Source organism: Eptatretus burgeri, chromosome 2 (assembly GCF_056783735.1).
Source record: "Eptatretus burgeri isolate ZD-2024b chromosome 2, Ebu_testis_v1, whole genome shotgun sequence".
Classification (NCBI taxonomy): Eukaryota; Metazoa; Chordata; class Myxini; order Myxiniformes; family Myxinidae; genus Eptatretus; species Eptatretus burgeri.
In genome coordinates this window covers 138,326,716-138,343,184 of record NC_140962.1, presented here as the reverse complement: position 1 = coordinate 138,343,184, position 16,469 = coordinate 138,326,716, and the positions used below count along the sequence as shown (strand labels likewise).

Below are 16,469 nucleotides of genomic sequence, written 5' to 3'. Positions count from 1 at the left end.
CGTTTACCGAGACTTATGAAGGGAATCACAATTTTAAAAGAGCTGTCGACGATTTGCCTCTTGACCCTTCCTCTTGAATTGATGATGATTCTCTGTTTGATAAATTTGTCGTTCATCTTCAGAACACAAATACAACGTTTGTAATTTGAACAACTATCCAGTACGGCCACAAAACACAACCGATCGATAAAACAGCGAACACATTACTGACAGGAAGATAACGATGCACATTCAATTATGAAACCCAAGCCAGTGCTGCCACCTATCGAGAAAGAACATCAGTCCTGGAACTTTATTGTCAGACCTCGTATATCGTGCGTGCGAGATAAGGATTGTCACCTAAAATGGCTCACAAAACTTCTAAAAGAAGCTGAAAATATGAAAAAAGTACCTGAGAGTAAAGGGTGTGCCTCTACACAATGATAGAGGAGAACTTTCTCAGCTCACAAACAGAGATGGGATCTTGCAGCTGCCCGTACTGCAAACTCCCGACGATGTGATCGAGAGTCTGCAGTGCAAGGCCCACAGTGCTGGAATCATTGTGCTCAATCAGGAGACTACTTTGAAGAGGATACATTGCATCAGCTGCGTTGTCCTTTAGTTTTGTAAGAATACATTTAGTCCCGGAACTTTTTGATCAGCCATCGTAAACTCTGGACAGGTGCATTCTTCCCAAACCGTGGACGATATTTGCCAGTGAATGGGACTTTGAACCTTGCAGGAGTACCTCCTGCGAACATAGCAGGCTTGGTAATTTATTTAATGGACGTCTGCAATTAGAAAGACGATGCCGTCCATCATCAACAACAAAGTAATGGATCCCGACTCTTCGATAAAGGACATCTTCATGACGTGAAAATACACAAAGCTTGTACCAGCTATATTTATCATGTGGAAGCCAGATATTCCAGGCAGACTTCCCTGAGGGAGACACCATATCTGGTTAGGGTGCTTCTAAAACGCTGACGGGAAGGTTATATCTGGGGCTTGTGAATGCACAGGATATGAAAACAACTTTAAAAATGATGATATTTGTGATTAATCATGTTGGGGGCATGGGGGGAAGGGTAGATTGGGAGCTGTGAAGGTTGTTATAAATATATTGTTTGTTTGGTTCCGCGGTCACGAAATAAATTATACTAGATTTCTGCATCGAAATCTAATAGAAGCATCTGCGTGCGTGCGTGCGTGCGTGCGTGCGTGCGTGCGTGCGTGCGTGCGTGCGTGCGTGCGTGCGTTTTAGCCACTGCTGCCACTGTCACTTGCTGGTACTAACAGGAAATGGTGAGAACTCGACACCTCTCATCCACTAATATTCCTCATATTTTCCACACCAAAAGCGCCCACTCCCAAAGGGAGCAGCCATGGGGATTATGACAGATTTCATGCTAGCATTAGGGTGGCGGCTTGGGATCCGAGGGTCCTGAGTTCAAGCCTCGTTTCCCGCTGAATTAATTCACCAGGGGGTTGACTCAGCCTGCCATCCTTCCGAGGTCGGCAAAATGAGTACCAGCTTGCTGGGATGACCGAGTCATTCAAGTATCCTGCGTCAGAGTGGCGACCTGTCCAGGATTGTGCCCAATAGCCAAGGAGACTGCTTCGGCAGCACCAACGCTCTGTACAGAGTATGGTCCCAATGGACTATGCTAGCATCAGCAGCTGAAGATGCCCATGCTAATGGCAGCAGGTCGCTGGAAATGCACACATAGCGCATGCTCGAAAAGGCTCGTCCGCATTCATACATCATTTCAAAAGTCCCGAATTGATGATTGATCTTGAGAATTCTCACAAACAGCCAACTGCTGTGATTCAAGCAAACATGAAGCATGTCAAACAACGAATTTTTGAGAATTGCCGGATTACTATCCATGCAATTGCAGAATAAATATCTGGTCGAAGTGTTCGAAGTGTCAAAACAGTCATTGTATGTCACTCACTTGAAATTTGATAAGTTGTGGACAAACCCATCTCATGTTCGATCAAAAAGCAACCAATGCATTGATTGCAAGAGAGCTCCGGGAGCACTAGCAGAGGGTGGGAGATTACTTAAAGAAGGCTGTCGAATATAGTGAGAGCAGAGGCAATGATTTCTTAAGGATCATTGGTATCTCCCGTGATGAGGCTGAGTCTTTGTGTCTGTCGCTCTCTCAATGCAAGAAGGTCGGTGGTCTGTCTGTCTTCCACCATCTCCTCTCTGACATCACCTCCCACCCCCCCCCCCCCAATATTTCCACATGGCGCTCAAGGTCCACCGGCAACCACCTTCTGGTGAAACTACCAAAAACAAGAATCACTGCTCACCTTCACTCTTTCATTCCTCTTTTTTCCCACCTTTGGTACAAATTCTCACACTCTCTTCAATCCCACTCTTCCCTCCAGGTCTTCAAAACAGCCGTTCAGCACCATCTCTTATCTTCCCCCATCCAAAACCAAGATCTTTTCTAGCCCCACTAATCCACCCCAAACCCACCTCCTTCAAATTCCCTGCTTTCCTTCCTGAGAGTCCCCGTCATGTAAGGACCTGAAAGTCCCTGTCGTGTCCATCTTGTTTACCCTGTGTACCCACCCCCATCTCCTCTCCCTTCCACAGATCTCCTCATGTCTGTTCCCCACTGTTTTTTTTTTCCTTCCCTCTCCCGCCCTTTGTCTCCTGCTCCCCTTGTTGTGAGTTTGTGTGTGTGTTTGCTCTCATACGAGCCTTGACAATGTATCCCCAAAAAAAGTGAAAGTGAGCCGGCATGGAGTCGAGACATTCTTGGCCCCTCATCACCAAAAACAATTCAAGGTTCAGCCACCAGCCAGAAAACTTACGACAAGGATTTGGGACTTGAACGGCGTAATTATTGTGCAATATATTTTGTGGGGAAACTAGAAATGCACCTTCATACAGTGACATTTTATGCAATGAAGTGGGACAAGAAATATGCAAACAACGACCGGATACATTGTTTTAGGGAGTGACTGCACTGCACGACAATGCTCGCGCCTTCGCACGGTCGATGCGGACCCTGAAACTCAAGCAATTGCAGATGGGTTTGGAAGTACTGAATCATCCCCCATGCAGTCCAGACTTGTCACTGAGTGGTTTTCATCTCGTTGGACCACTCAAATAACATCGATGGGGGGAGGGGCACCATTCCATTCCATCGGGACCACACTCTGTGCAGAGCATTGGACACAATCCTGGACGGGTCGCCACTGCAACACAAGATACCAGCAACCAGGCACTCATTTTGCCGACCTCAAAAGGATGACAGGCAGAGTCAACCGCACCTGGTGTTAATTCAACAGCCGAGTGGGATTTGAACTCAGAATCCAAGGATCCCAAGCCCACCACCCGAACCATTAAGTCAACACCAGGCATAGGGGGGCACCAAATTTACGAATAATGACGACATCAAACCATGTGTCCTGAAATAGCTGCGTAACCCTCAGAAAGGTTTTATTTTTTTCCTCCAGCAAATGAATCAAGGTGACCACATAAATCGAAGGGACAAGTGTGTACCTGTGGCAAGGGAGGAAAAAAAACCTTGAAAATAGGTGGTTTCATCAACATCAACCGCGAGATCTACATCAGAGCTGTACCTTTCTGATGACGGATTAAAAAAAAACTTGTTGGAGGTGGTAGGCATCGTTTTTACAGAAACGTATTACCATTCATTTGTGAAAGGGTGTTCTTTGCTGTAAAGCATATCGTGGGTGACTGGAGAGAACATCTGCGAATCGCTCATTGGGTGTACCCATGGATGGTCCGACTCGAGAAGATTATGATGCAAAACGAACTAAGCACCTCCGGTAGACATGGAGGCGATGGTCACGTTGGCCAAAACTCATGCCTGTTGGCGATGCAGCAAGTGCATATGGTCAAGATTAATTTCAGAGGATCTGTTCAACTTCTGAAAAATGTGGACAAGCTGCAGTCCTCAATATTCGTCTTGTGACAACAACAGTGTAAATATAAATGGTCCCATCAATATTACAGTGTGTACTCATTGGCTGAGCTTGTTCTGTATAATATCAAGCAGGGGTATGTTCCATTACCAATCATTAGTCACTGGGTTTCTCTCGAGTTATCATTGTTTAGTAGCCATCTGAACACAAAGAGGGAATGGAGGGTGGGTAATATGGGAGAAAGGGAGGGAAGGGTAGTTGGGCAAAAAAAGCTGACATTGGGTAACTAGATGTGGAATGGAAGAAGGAGAAGGGTGTTGAAAATTTGATCAATCTTTGCATTTGCGATACGTCCATGACCTTTCCGAGTCTCCCTGTTTGCTCATTGCACCGCAACTTTTATGACCTGCACTCTCCCTGCTTTAAGGCCTTAGTTACTCAGAAATTGCCATTCCTGAGTGTGCCTTTGCACGTTATGTTGTTTTATCTGCTTTCATGGAAAGGTTTGCTTTCAGCCGACAGATTAAATGGAAGCAACTCCACAACACATCCGTGTGACCTGGGGCTTTGTATTCGAGGTATTCCATGACCTGTGACATGACTTGTGCACGACAAAGGAGAGTGGACTTTCTTTTGTCAAATCGTAAAAGAAGAGGAGGTTCAGTGAGTTGTCGGACCAGAGAGATTAAACAAAAACCGAGGAGGTTCGAAGGAGGAGAAGCGAGCGTCCTCCGATACCACGTAGACGGTTATGAAAGTCAATCTGAAACAAAGTATCTGAAACAAAGAGGGTTGGGTTCGGTTGGATTCATGGGGATAGAAAAGATCGTGGTTGGAGATGTGCGGTGACTTAATACGGTGCTGCGCCACCGGCTCGAAATCCTGGATGGAAGAATGAGAGTAAACCGTCTCCGTAATACAAGGCCTTTCGAGAAATGGGAGAAAAGAGGAAAAAGAAAAGTTGAGGTTTGGAGTAGGTCTGGATTTGGAGGGTTTAACCAGGAGGAGTTTTACAAGGAAGTTAGACACAGGAGGATCACTGCACGTGAACGCAATCGCCATTGGAAGAAGTTACTGGAAGGAAGACTGCACGTCCTGGATGATCTGGATAGGGTCGGACGGCTGAGAGAGCAAATGGGACGAGCCCAGAGAAGAGGTGATAAAAGAAGAATGCAGCATATGAAAAAAGTTGGCGAGGGGTGGGGAAAATCCTGCCATATTTTTGTGCCATGATGAAAGTTCAAAAATCAATTCCATTCGTACAACATCGAATTTTTCATTCTATTGTTCAGTTACTTAAAGCCCAAAGCATATTTACGTAATTTATTATCATTCCTGTCGGAAGCTTGTACAAGTCCATCAACTTTAGGAGACGTTATTGTTGCACGTGCTGTGAAGGACATCACTCACATGAGCGTCGATATTAAGTGATAAAGTGATTCTTCGATCTGCAGTCATGCAAAGGAGAATGAAAAAGTTAGTCTTGCAGGTGAATGTTGATGTTGATCTGCGTCAGCAGACAGTTGGAGCAATTGGATGAAATGCACAGTACATCGATCGAGGTATTCTCGGAGAAGCTGACGTTTCGGGTGCTAACCCTTCGTCGGAGCAAAAAAGGGAGAAGGGATATGGGCGAGGGTTAATATAGGGTGCGGTGAGTCCGAGCGGGGTCAAGGGTTTGTCTTAGCAAGAGAGGGGCTAACAGCCGAAACATCAGCTTGTCCTTGCTTCCCGCAGTGGTTAGCGTACCTCAATCAAGGATCCTGTAGAGTTCATCCATTAGTCACTCAAACCGGTTGAAAATAAACCCGACTCGCATTGAAGCAGAAATACTTTTTTTCTCATTTTGCCTCTTGTTATTGCGGTTGCTTAGCAGGCATGATCTGTGATGTCCAGGAGTCCTGGAGGTCTTCTGATAGGCCAATCGGCCTTCCGGTCACCTCCGACTTTGGTGTACAAATAAACGGAAAAGAAAAGTTGATTTTTGACAAAGAAGCTGATTATTGTTCGAACAGATTCATAAAAAGTACTCTGCGTGCAGAGCGACAATCACAGTCAATCCTGCATGTCCACACTTGCGCTTCCACGCGTACCCCGCCAAGAGCGCTCCACCGCACATGCCAAGGGCACCGCGGAACACGCGAGTCGGGTTGCTCCTCGGAGACACTGCTGCCAACGCACCTGCACCGACTTGCTGCTTCCAGCCATTCACGTGACAAAGAAAAAAAACACCCCGTGGGAGCATTCCACCAAGCTTACGATATCCGAGGCTCATGACGACGACAGTAATTTTGAATCAAAGAAAGAAGAATCAATGGGAATTTGAGCACTGCTCCAACTCTGGCTCCACCATCACTCACCAAACTTCCTTTACCATACCACTTAGGACACCGAGTCATGCCCCAGCCTGCCGTCTTTCACGCGGACAGAAATTCCTCCAATCAAGGACAAGCTGCTTTGAGTGTGAAATCAGAAGAAATAATGACAAAATGCCATCAAAAGTGATGACACACGGTAAAGCAGGAAGCAATTTGAATACTCAAGGATTTACGGTACATAATAACTCGATAACCATGACATATAACACTTGCAGACTTCAGGCATCTCCCACAACTAATACAATTCTCAGATTTTAATCCAATTGAGCACATTTCGGATGAACTTTCATGACATATTAATCACCACCCATAATAAAATAATTGCCCTAATATTAGAGATCTGAATCTATTCGAAGAAAATTAATCACGAAAGAGGTTAAGATTCCTCAAGGCATCTTTCAGAGCATTGTGGTGTCTACATCCCGTCAGAGGAAGACAGTGCTGAGGACAATATCAGGTGGAGGCCGTAATAACATGATCAGGCAATGCACTACAGTGAATGAATGGCTCTGATGAAGTAATGTGAAACAGGCTGTATGATTTTGCTCGTAACACGGAGGTGACATGCACAAGTTCTGAACCATTTTAGTAAAGGGATCAGATATAGAGTAGTTTGTCCTTTTTCTGTTCATCTGATCACCATGTTGCACAAGGACATGGCAACAGCGTGCCTTGCGACGAGTACGCTTATGGGAACGCCAGCTTTCTGTGGTTTAAAGTAGAAATCCTAATAAATTAATAGTATTTTGTTCAACTCTTACAACAAACTTACTGCACATAGACATAGATGAAAGGAATGCTTCTTTGCACTGCTTTTTAGGAAGAACTAGCAGGGGTACCCTTGCGTTCCCCGGTCAATTTTTTTGTTGGGGGGTGGGGGGGTGGGCGGCTAAAACAATTCCCTATGCCCACTAAGGATTGGGGTCGGGGATCATTTAATATTACCTTTCACGTAGCTACAAAGGCTTCGGCATTACAGAGCCATTGAAAAAAAAAATCCAAAAACATATTCGAAATTATATTTTTTTTTTTGCCTAAAACACTCCCCGGCACTCACTGATGAGCCTCTGAAAGTTTGACGAAGACCCGTTCAGCCATCTCTGAAAAAAAATGGTGGCACACAGACAGACGCACAAGCAGCTCTCTCGTCGTGCAGATTAACCTTCGGTCCGATGGTTTGATTCCTTGTCTTTCAAAATAATTGTTAGAGCGTCTGCTCAGAGTGCGGGAGGTCGACGGGTCTATTCTGACCCCGACTGGGTCATGTAAAAGTCTTTAAAAATGGTAATGTGCTGCTTCTTCGCTTCATGTTCAGCATTTAGAGGATGGAGCATGGAAAAGTCCCGTGGGTTACCACAAATAAAATTTTCTGAAACCGGCAAAACTAAAACATATGGGGCTTTGCATTTCTTCAACCTCTGGGGCTTTGAAGCTGTATTTCTCGTACATACAGGCATTAGTACGTCTCGGTTGATATGGAAGCCGTTTTGGTTGTGAAGAAAGTCTTCAAAGGAAATGGTCACAAGTGTTCAAATAATAATCAAGTATATTGTTTACTCCATGAAAATCCATCGACTTCCTGGTATAACACTCACATTTGATTGACCTATGCCAGCCATTTTATTTTTCAGAAGCAAGGCCAACCTTCATGCCTGGTGGTGGCTGAGCAGTTAAGGCGCTTGGCTTAGGACATTCAGGGTTGCGAGTTCAAACTCAAGTCGCACCGAAACAACACCGGACGGGTTGACTCGGTCTGTCATCCTTTCGAGGTCGGCAAAACGCGTACCAGCTTGCTGGGGGTAAGAGATCGATAACAGTTGACCTGGGGATAGCATTGGCATGCCTCCCTACCCAAGTAGTAGAAACCAATGAAAAAGCTGCTTTCCAGTAACCTCCGACTTTGGTCGACGCCTTACCCGACTTCTCCTTCACAAACTTGAAGTGCCACTGTTCAGTTGATAAAATATCTGAACTTTCGTATGAATTGATTCCATGGTTCCGGAGAAGGTCTTTGAATATTTGTAAAAATTATTCATGAATCAAAGATGGCCACCGAGCGTTCCGAATAATACAAGTTAATTGAAGGATGTGCACCAGAGATCTTGTAACTTGGAACAATCCTGTGAAGATACAAATTTATTGGTGTCGCATCTCCGAGAAATAGGAGAGAAACGAATAATAATCCCAGCAAGAACAATAGGCTTCCAGCTTGCAGCTTAGAAGCCTGATAAAGCAATAGTGACATTTCCATTTCTGATTGCATTGTCGAGGAGGGAGTAATAGCCCCCATTTCCCAAGAATTTGCAACCGGCACCCCTCGTCTGAGTGTGTCATCGAGGTCATAGTCTCCACAACTGTCATACCGAGGTTAAGCGTTGAATGGAGCAAGTCGTCGCTGCTCGTCTGCAGCACTTGGCTGCGGGTAAGCATTAGTTCTCGCAGGGGCACGGCAGAGCAGTTAGAGCAGGAATTTGGAATTTGGCCAGGGTGGTGGAGATATCTCACCGACTCTTCACGAAGGACATATTGGGATCTTTAATGTCTACCACCTAATGCTGGTAGACAAGGGAGTGCTCTGTTCTTGCGTATGGCAGCTTGGCTGCCGGGTAGCTTTCATTTCTTGGAAACGTGGCTGTGCCGCTGATGCCGTGCCCCTCTACCAGCACACCGGTACTCATTTTGCCAACCTCAGAAGGACGACAAGCTGAGTCAACCCAACCTGGTGTTAAATTCAGCAACAAACGGGGCTCAAACTCAAGACCCTAGGATCCGAAGCTAGCCATCCGAGCCGCGAAGCAACCACCAGCCTGACAATGGAGGAAGTGCCTAATTAACTGTCAGTGTGAAAAAAAGTGTTTATTGAGAAGGAGGAAAATACTTTTGACTTCCTCTCGCAGCTAGGTCACAACCAACACTGCAATATCAAAACCAAAAATCACAATCACATGAAATCACAACCAAGATTGTGTTTGCTTGTGGAAATTGCAAGTGTCAGCAAAAAAGTGATTTAACAATCCCCTCCTCCACCTACCCAGGAAAGATAACTCCCCCCCATCAAAAAACAACAACAACAACAACAACAACAACAAACAGTCAAGGCGCAAATCCAGTGGATACTTTCTATAGAAAGCACTCGACGGGTTCTGTTGTACAACACATCCTGCACAGACTCCACAAATCCATTGGTGCAGCAGTCAATACCCCAGGGGGGATTAGCTCAAGTTTTTTTTTTTCCATTGCATTAGCAGAGTTATAATAAGAAGCTCCAAGCGCCTGTGCTGCCGCCTGATGCAGTTTATATACACCGACAGTAAATCCTGCACAAAATGCTCCCCAAGCGCTGTTAAACAACTGGAATAACTTTGGGAATGGAGTTGGAATTGTTTATTAATATACAGTCAGAGTCAAGCAAGACGATACTGTAGTCACTGAGCCTCCGTCACGTTCTACTCTTGCAAACATCTGCATCTTAGTCCCATCATCTCCAGAGTTTTCCAAGAACATTTCAATATCCTGGAACACTTCTATGAAGCAATGTTCACGTTCGCTCTGCAACTCAGATGGACGCCGAAGAATATCCATGGCGAATAAGGATTGCTCGTGCTCTGCCTGGATTGTGAACTGGCTTTCTATCAATCAGTGGCCCATGATTGCCCTCCGTCGCTGGATCAGAGCTTCCGCAGAGGAAAGCTTCCCAAGGCGTCAATACATCTGTGCCAATTACCTTTCAACCAATCAATGTCCCTGGAAGTGAAAGTTTTCCGATTGACTCTTCTAAACACACTTCAATTAACTTTTGTGGGCCAATAACTTATTGATTGTCCAATGTTCCATTGAATTCATGGAATGCTCTTGTAAAATGCCCATGGGGTTTGGGGGTTGGGGGATGGGGGGGGGGAGCTTGGAACGTTTTTAAAAGTGTACCAAGATGGTGGAGAAATATTCTGAAATGCACGGAGGAACCTCAATGACATCACAGTGACGCGTTCAAATCGTCATCACACGTGAAATCAGCATATCATGAGAGATGGATACAAGTGTAGTTGCTTGTCACCCGAAGAGGATGCCTTGAGGAGTTCAGTGAAAGTTATTTTGAGAGAGGTATGCTACAGTACTTGCAAAAGACAAACATATTGTCAAAGTACAACAATGTTCCATTAACTGCTTAGAGGCAGTGTTAGGGTTCGGGTTAGAGGTGCATTCCAACGATTAACCCCCACGGGCACAACAAGTGGCTGGCAAGGAAACTGTTCTTACCGGTCGTGCCATCGTTATGGATGCGGCTGTCTCTGCTGGCCGTCGTCCAACCCCGAAACCGCAGCGGCCCAAACGTTGGTTGCGAGGTCGCTGCAGCACTCAAAATATTGACTGGAGATTGGCCGGGTCCATCACACTCTGGGAAAATCTTGGGCCAGAGCAGAGGACCGTGGGATCCTTGGGGAGGGGTGGCGATCAGTAAGGAAAACTGTTGTTTGGAAATTTATTGAAGCTCACATCAATATTGCTACACAGCCACCATGTTGTACAACATTCAACACAATTCATTCATCGGTATCCGTCGAAGAGGGTAACTTTTAATCGATCATGGAGGTTCATGGAAGAACTTTTCATACGAGAGCCTGAGAGCTCATGGAGGAGCTAAATGACAAAGGACAGCAGGTTTGCAGATTACCTAAGGGTATGGGGCAGACATACACAAGGAAGAAAAGAAGAACAACGTGAAAGACTCGGCGGTGTCATGGTTAGAGCGTGTCTGCTCAGTCTGGGAGGTTGGAAGTTTGAATCCCAGCCAAAGTCTGACCAAACACTTCAAAAATGGTGCGTTGCTTCCTTGCTTGACGCTCACTATTTTAAAAAAAAAAACGATAAAGCATGGACAAAGAACCATATGTTGGCAACCATATTGCAGGCTTTGATGGGTCTACTGGCCTACTCCTGTGTTGAAGTCCCTTGTAAGGGAACTCGTACTTCTTTTAAAAGGAGGTGTGTGTGTGTTAAGGAAGTTTGTGGGGTTTAATACCATGCTGGCGACTGGCGTGTGCAAGTTATTCCATCAGAATGGGGTTAAACATAATGGAACACAGATATATATATATATATATATATAATCCGATAGGATTTATGGGAGTCGTTTCCAAGATGTGTCTTTTCTTCTCTAATAGAATAAGGTTGTGAAGATCTCAAAGGAACGGAGCTCTCAGCTTTTTTTTTTCATCAAACAATTTACTACGTGATTCTGCAGCTGCGAAGCATTGCTGGCAAAAATTCCTGGGTGGTACAAATGACCGGATTGCTGCCGGTGGTCGCACTTCCTTTCCAGTTAACGATTGTTTTGTGAAACTTCTGCCTGAATTCAATAAGCATTTCAGTTGAGTTTTGAAGTACCCTGGTCTGTTGCCAAGGAGATTGGCTGGGTAGCGTAAGGTGGGGCAAGATACCCCCGTATGTGTGTACGTGTGTTTGTGCGTGTGTGTATATTGTTGCGGTTAAGGAAAAGACCCTCAGGGAGTTCAATCCAACACATAAAAGAACCCTGGAGTTTAGATATTTCCCCGAGTAATTGTTTAGTTAGGTTACCCATTCTCTAGTATCAGGGCAAAGGGAGATGTGTTATGATTATAGGTAGAACCTTCCCCGTTGTTCTTTTCCTCATTCGCACCCATCGCTTTCTGACACCTATACTCGAACCGCCATTCTCAAACAACCACTCTCAAACCATTATTTTCCAACACTCGGACTCGAACCCCTGTTCTCATGCTTCATTCTCAAGCACAGATTCGCAAGCACAGATGTCGGCGGTAACCAATCCCAGCCGCTGGATCACAGCATGCCTCAGCCAATTGGGTCGGTTGCCAAAAGGGGAGGTGATTGTGGACGCCGCGCAGGGGACAATAAAAACCCAGGACAGATGATTATAAGGGACTTTGCATGCCAGAGAGTTCACATCCTGAGGGGAGGAGAGCTGGCTGTGCTGACGTCAGGTGGACCAAGAAGGCACCAAGCAAGACGAGCGTTCCTCGCGGAACGGAAAGCACCAGGCTAGGCAAGGCGTGACTAAGCAGAACGTGAGGGTGCCAAGCAGGCCACCCCCCCCCCACCCCAATGCTGCCAAGTGGAATGCGAGGGTGCTAAGTGGGGCACTACCCAACATGCCAAGCGGAATGGGTGTTCCACTCCTCCTGGTGACGCAAAAGGCACCACGTGTGGTGCTCACAAAAACTGCCAGATGGAACGGGTGCTGACCAAGCTGGTAGAACTGACTTCTTACGCATCTTTAGCACAGACACCATATAACCTTGCATCTTTCAGCGCATACACATCAGGGCTTGCCTGTTTCTGGGCGTCAAGGAACAACACGAGACCCCCAACAGTTATTTTCAGAGATAAGCACCACATGATACCACACGGCAGCACACCTCCCACCTGGATCTCTCACTCACCTACATTGACACCTCGTTGAGACTCACAGGGGTCAAGCCTGTTCACGTACGGGTGAGGAAAGGGTCGCCAACACACCCCAACTTCTTCTTTCTTTGTGTCCCCTTTGATGTCTAATTTCCCCGGATGAATGTGGCACCCATCTGTATTTCATTTAAGGCCGGTTGTACGAGTTCTTTTGAGCGCTAGAGGTAGGACTGTTCTGATGTGACACTGCATTTCTGTGAATACGTGCCTTTTGTTAAAATAAATGCAATACTTGTTATTTCCAAACCTGCTCGGTGTCTATTTTCCTGCTCGGTGTCGAGAGCATGGTTTCCTATCTTGGATAATTAAATCGCCGGTAAGGTAACGTGAGATTCGGCACGGAGACCCTGCCAGATTTAGTCACCTCAGACGGCATCCGTGGCTTCTTTACAACTCGTCGGGTCGCCGAGTTATCCATGGCTCATCGGCTTCAGGGTCAAAGGTCAGGAAGTGGGTCCGACAGAGGCCACTCGTGACCGAGCAACATACCCGTTACAACATATATGTGGCCGAGAGGTATGCACAGTAGCATCTAAGCCAGTGCTACTCAAAGTGGTGGTACGCGGACCGGTGCCGGTACGCGAGTCATCGACTGCCGATCCGCGGTGAGTTTCCAGTTTCACATTATCATAATATATATAACATGTAATGTATAAAATGAAAATGTATAAAATCTTGAAAAATAATATATTTAAGCCGACAAATTCAAAATACAAGAGAAAGTATGTATATATATATATATATATATATATATATATATATATATATATATATATATATATATATATATATATATATATATATATATATATATATATATATATATATATATATATATATATATATATATACATATATATATATATATATATATATATATATATATATATATATATATACATATATACATATATATATATATATACATATATATATATATACATATATATATATATATATATATATATATACATATACATATATATATATACATATATATATACATATATACATATATATATATATATATATATATATATATATATATATATATATATATATATATATATATATATATATATATATATATATATATATATATATATATATATATATATATATATATATATATATATATATACATATATATATATATATATACATATATATATATATATATATATATATATATATATATATATATATATATATATATATATATATATATATATATATATACATATATATATATATATATATATATATATATATATATATACATATATATATATATATATATATATATATATATATATATATATATATATATATATATATATATATATATATATATATATATATACATATATATATATATATATATATATATATATATACATATATATATATATATATATATACATATATATATATATATATATATATATATATATATATACATATATATATATATATATATACATATATATATATATATATATATATATATATATATATATATATATATATATATATATATATACATATATATATATATATATATATATATATATATATATATATATATATATATATATATATATATATATATATATATATATATATATATATATATATATATATATATATATATATATATATACATATATATATATATATATATATATGTATATATGTATATATATATATATATATATGTATGTATATATATATATATATATATATACATATATATATATATATACATACATATATATATATATATATATACATATATACATATATATATATACATATATATATATATATATATGTATATATATATATGTATATATATATATATATATATATACATATATATATATATATATATATATATATATATATATATATATATATATATATATATATATATATATATATATAGTGTGAACTTTTATTATATTCATTAGATTTTAATATTTTTCCGGTATAAATTAATATTACTATGGATGTTCAAACAATATTTTCTCGAATCATAAACAAATAATAATATGGCACAAATATGGTACCAGTCCCTTGCACATTGGGAAAAAAAAAACCTGCCGGTCCACCACATCAGATAGTTTGAGAAGCACTGATCTAAGCCATCTCGCCTGGGTTTGAATCCTGACCCATTCATGAATGTGTGTGCCGTCCCTCAGATGGACAACAGGCGTCCCATCTGCTGGCATTAGATGGTGGATGCTACATCTCCCACGGAGTCCTTCACAAAGAATATGCAAGCTATTGCCGGCAGCTTGGCCAAACTACAAATTCCTTTCCAAATCAGCTTCAGTTGAACGTCAGACCTGGACAGTCGGTTCGTGAAAGGCTTCGACCAAAACTGTGATCTGTCCGACTCCACAATTTGGGGGCGTTAAAGGAGTAGAAGTAGTAGTAGTCATAGTAGTACGAGTAATAGTAGTAGTAGAAGTACAAAAAGTGGCCACACCACAGACATATCCACACAAACTGCAAAATTAAGTTGCGATCTTGTGGTTGAGAAATTCCACAAACTTTGCAGCAGACCACAAAAATATTGACAAGGTCCATTACAAAAAGCTTCAGGGACATCGATTCTGAACTGAATTGTCTGAGAATGCTTTTAGGAGCAAATTGAAAAGCGCCCGGACGAATCTGCCCGCAGGAGAAATGAACCGTTTATCCGAAAATGTCAGCCAAATGGTTAGAAATGAGACGAAGCGATGCATGGCGATGAAAAAGCAATTATGAATCGCAATTATGTACCGGTTTGGGAGAACGTGGGAGCCGGCAACATCGTGAAACCGAGATACAAAATTCACAGTCACGGAGTATTCGAACAAAGCCCTGGAGGAGGTGAATGCATCACTCGACCAAGAGAGAGAGAGAGAGAGAGAGAGAGAGAGAGAGAGAGAGAGAGAGAGAGAGAGAGAGAGAGAGAACAATCAGCGATTGCAGACCCTCGCCAGGACTTGTTTTGTGTGGTGTGTAGACTGTGTATTGACGATGTAGGTTTTAGTTCATACAGCAAACAGACCTTTTCGGTTTTATTGCTTCGATTCCCATTGCAATCGTATGTATTTTATAGACAAAGTCACGTTCCTTCTCTTCATAGATGGATGCATGTTCTGATAGTACGTACTTTATGGATGCAATCATGGTCATTCATGGATAATGTGTAATACTAGCGATCACCCGGTGAGGTTTGTGACCCACGTCAGTATGTTATGAACAGACAGACAAACAAACAAACAAACAAACAAGCTGGTAGGCGGCCATGGGTCGCCGAGCATCCGATGACCTTTGACCCTGGATCTGAGTTAATCTAGTACTAAGTACTAACGAAATTGCAATTGAATCGGTTAACCCGTGTATGAGAAAGGGGGCTTTGAATGGTCATTTTGCCCGAACAATGCACTCATTGACCTTTGACCCCTGACCTAAGCGAAATCGGTCAATATGTCCTGAGGCAAAGTTATAGTACTCATTGACTACCATGAACCTGCAAAGTTTCATTCGTATCGATGCACTCACCTAGTCTCTAGGGCGTGAACGGTCCCGATTTTGAAGGTTTTTTCGGTTGTTGCTAGGGAACCAAAGCATCCCTAGCAACCATCACAATTTCCAAAGCACCAGGTCATAAGATGTACCTACCACCCGAGTTTGGTCAAAATCCGCCCACGTTTACTACCAATTATGCTGATGACAAAC

At 42.3% G+C, this 16,469-nt stretch overlaps 1 protein-coding gene across 8 annotated transcripts in view; it reads right to left on the bottom strand.

The window, feature by feature from the left end:
* Positions 1–16,469, bottom strand: part of LOC147033272 (receptor-type tyrosine-protein phosphatase gamma-like) — a 176,220-nt gene that overhangs the window by 102,358 nt on the left and 57,393 nt on the right. For all 8 annotated transcript variants that reach the window (XM_085871474.1, XM_085871475.1, XM_085871476.1 and 5 more), the window contains exon 3: positions 10,527–10,703. In XM_085871474.1, the coding sequence (XP_085727600.1) occupies positions 10,527–10,703 (177 nt within the window). The remainder of the gene's footprint in view (positions 1–10,526; positions 10,704–16,469) is intronic.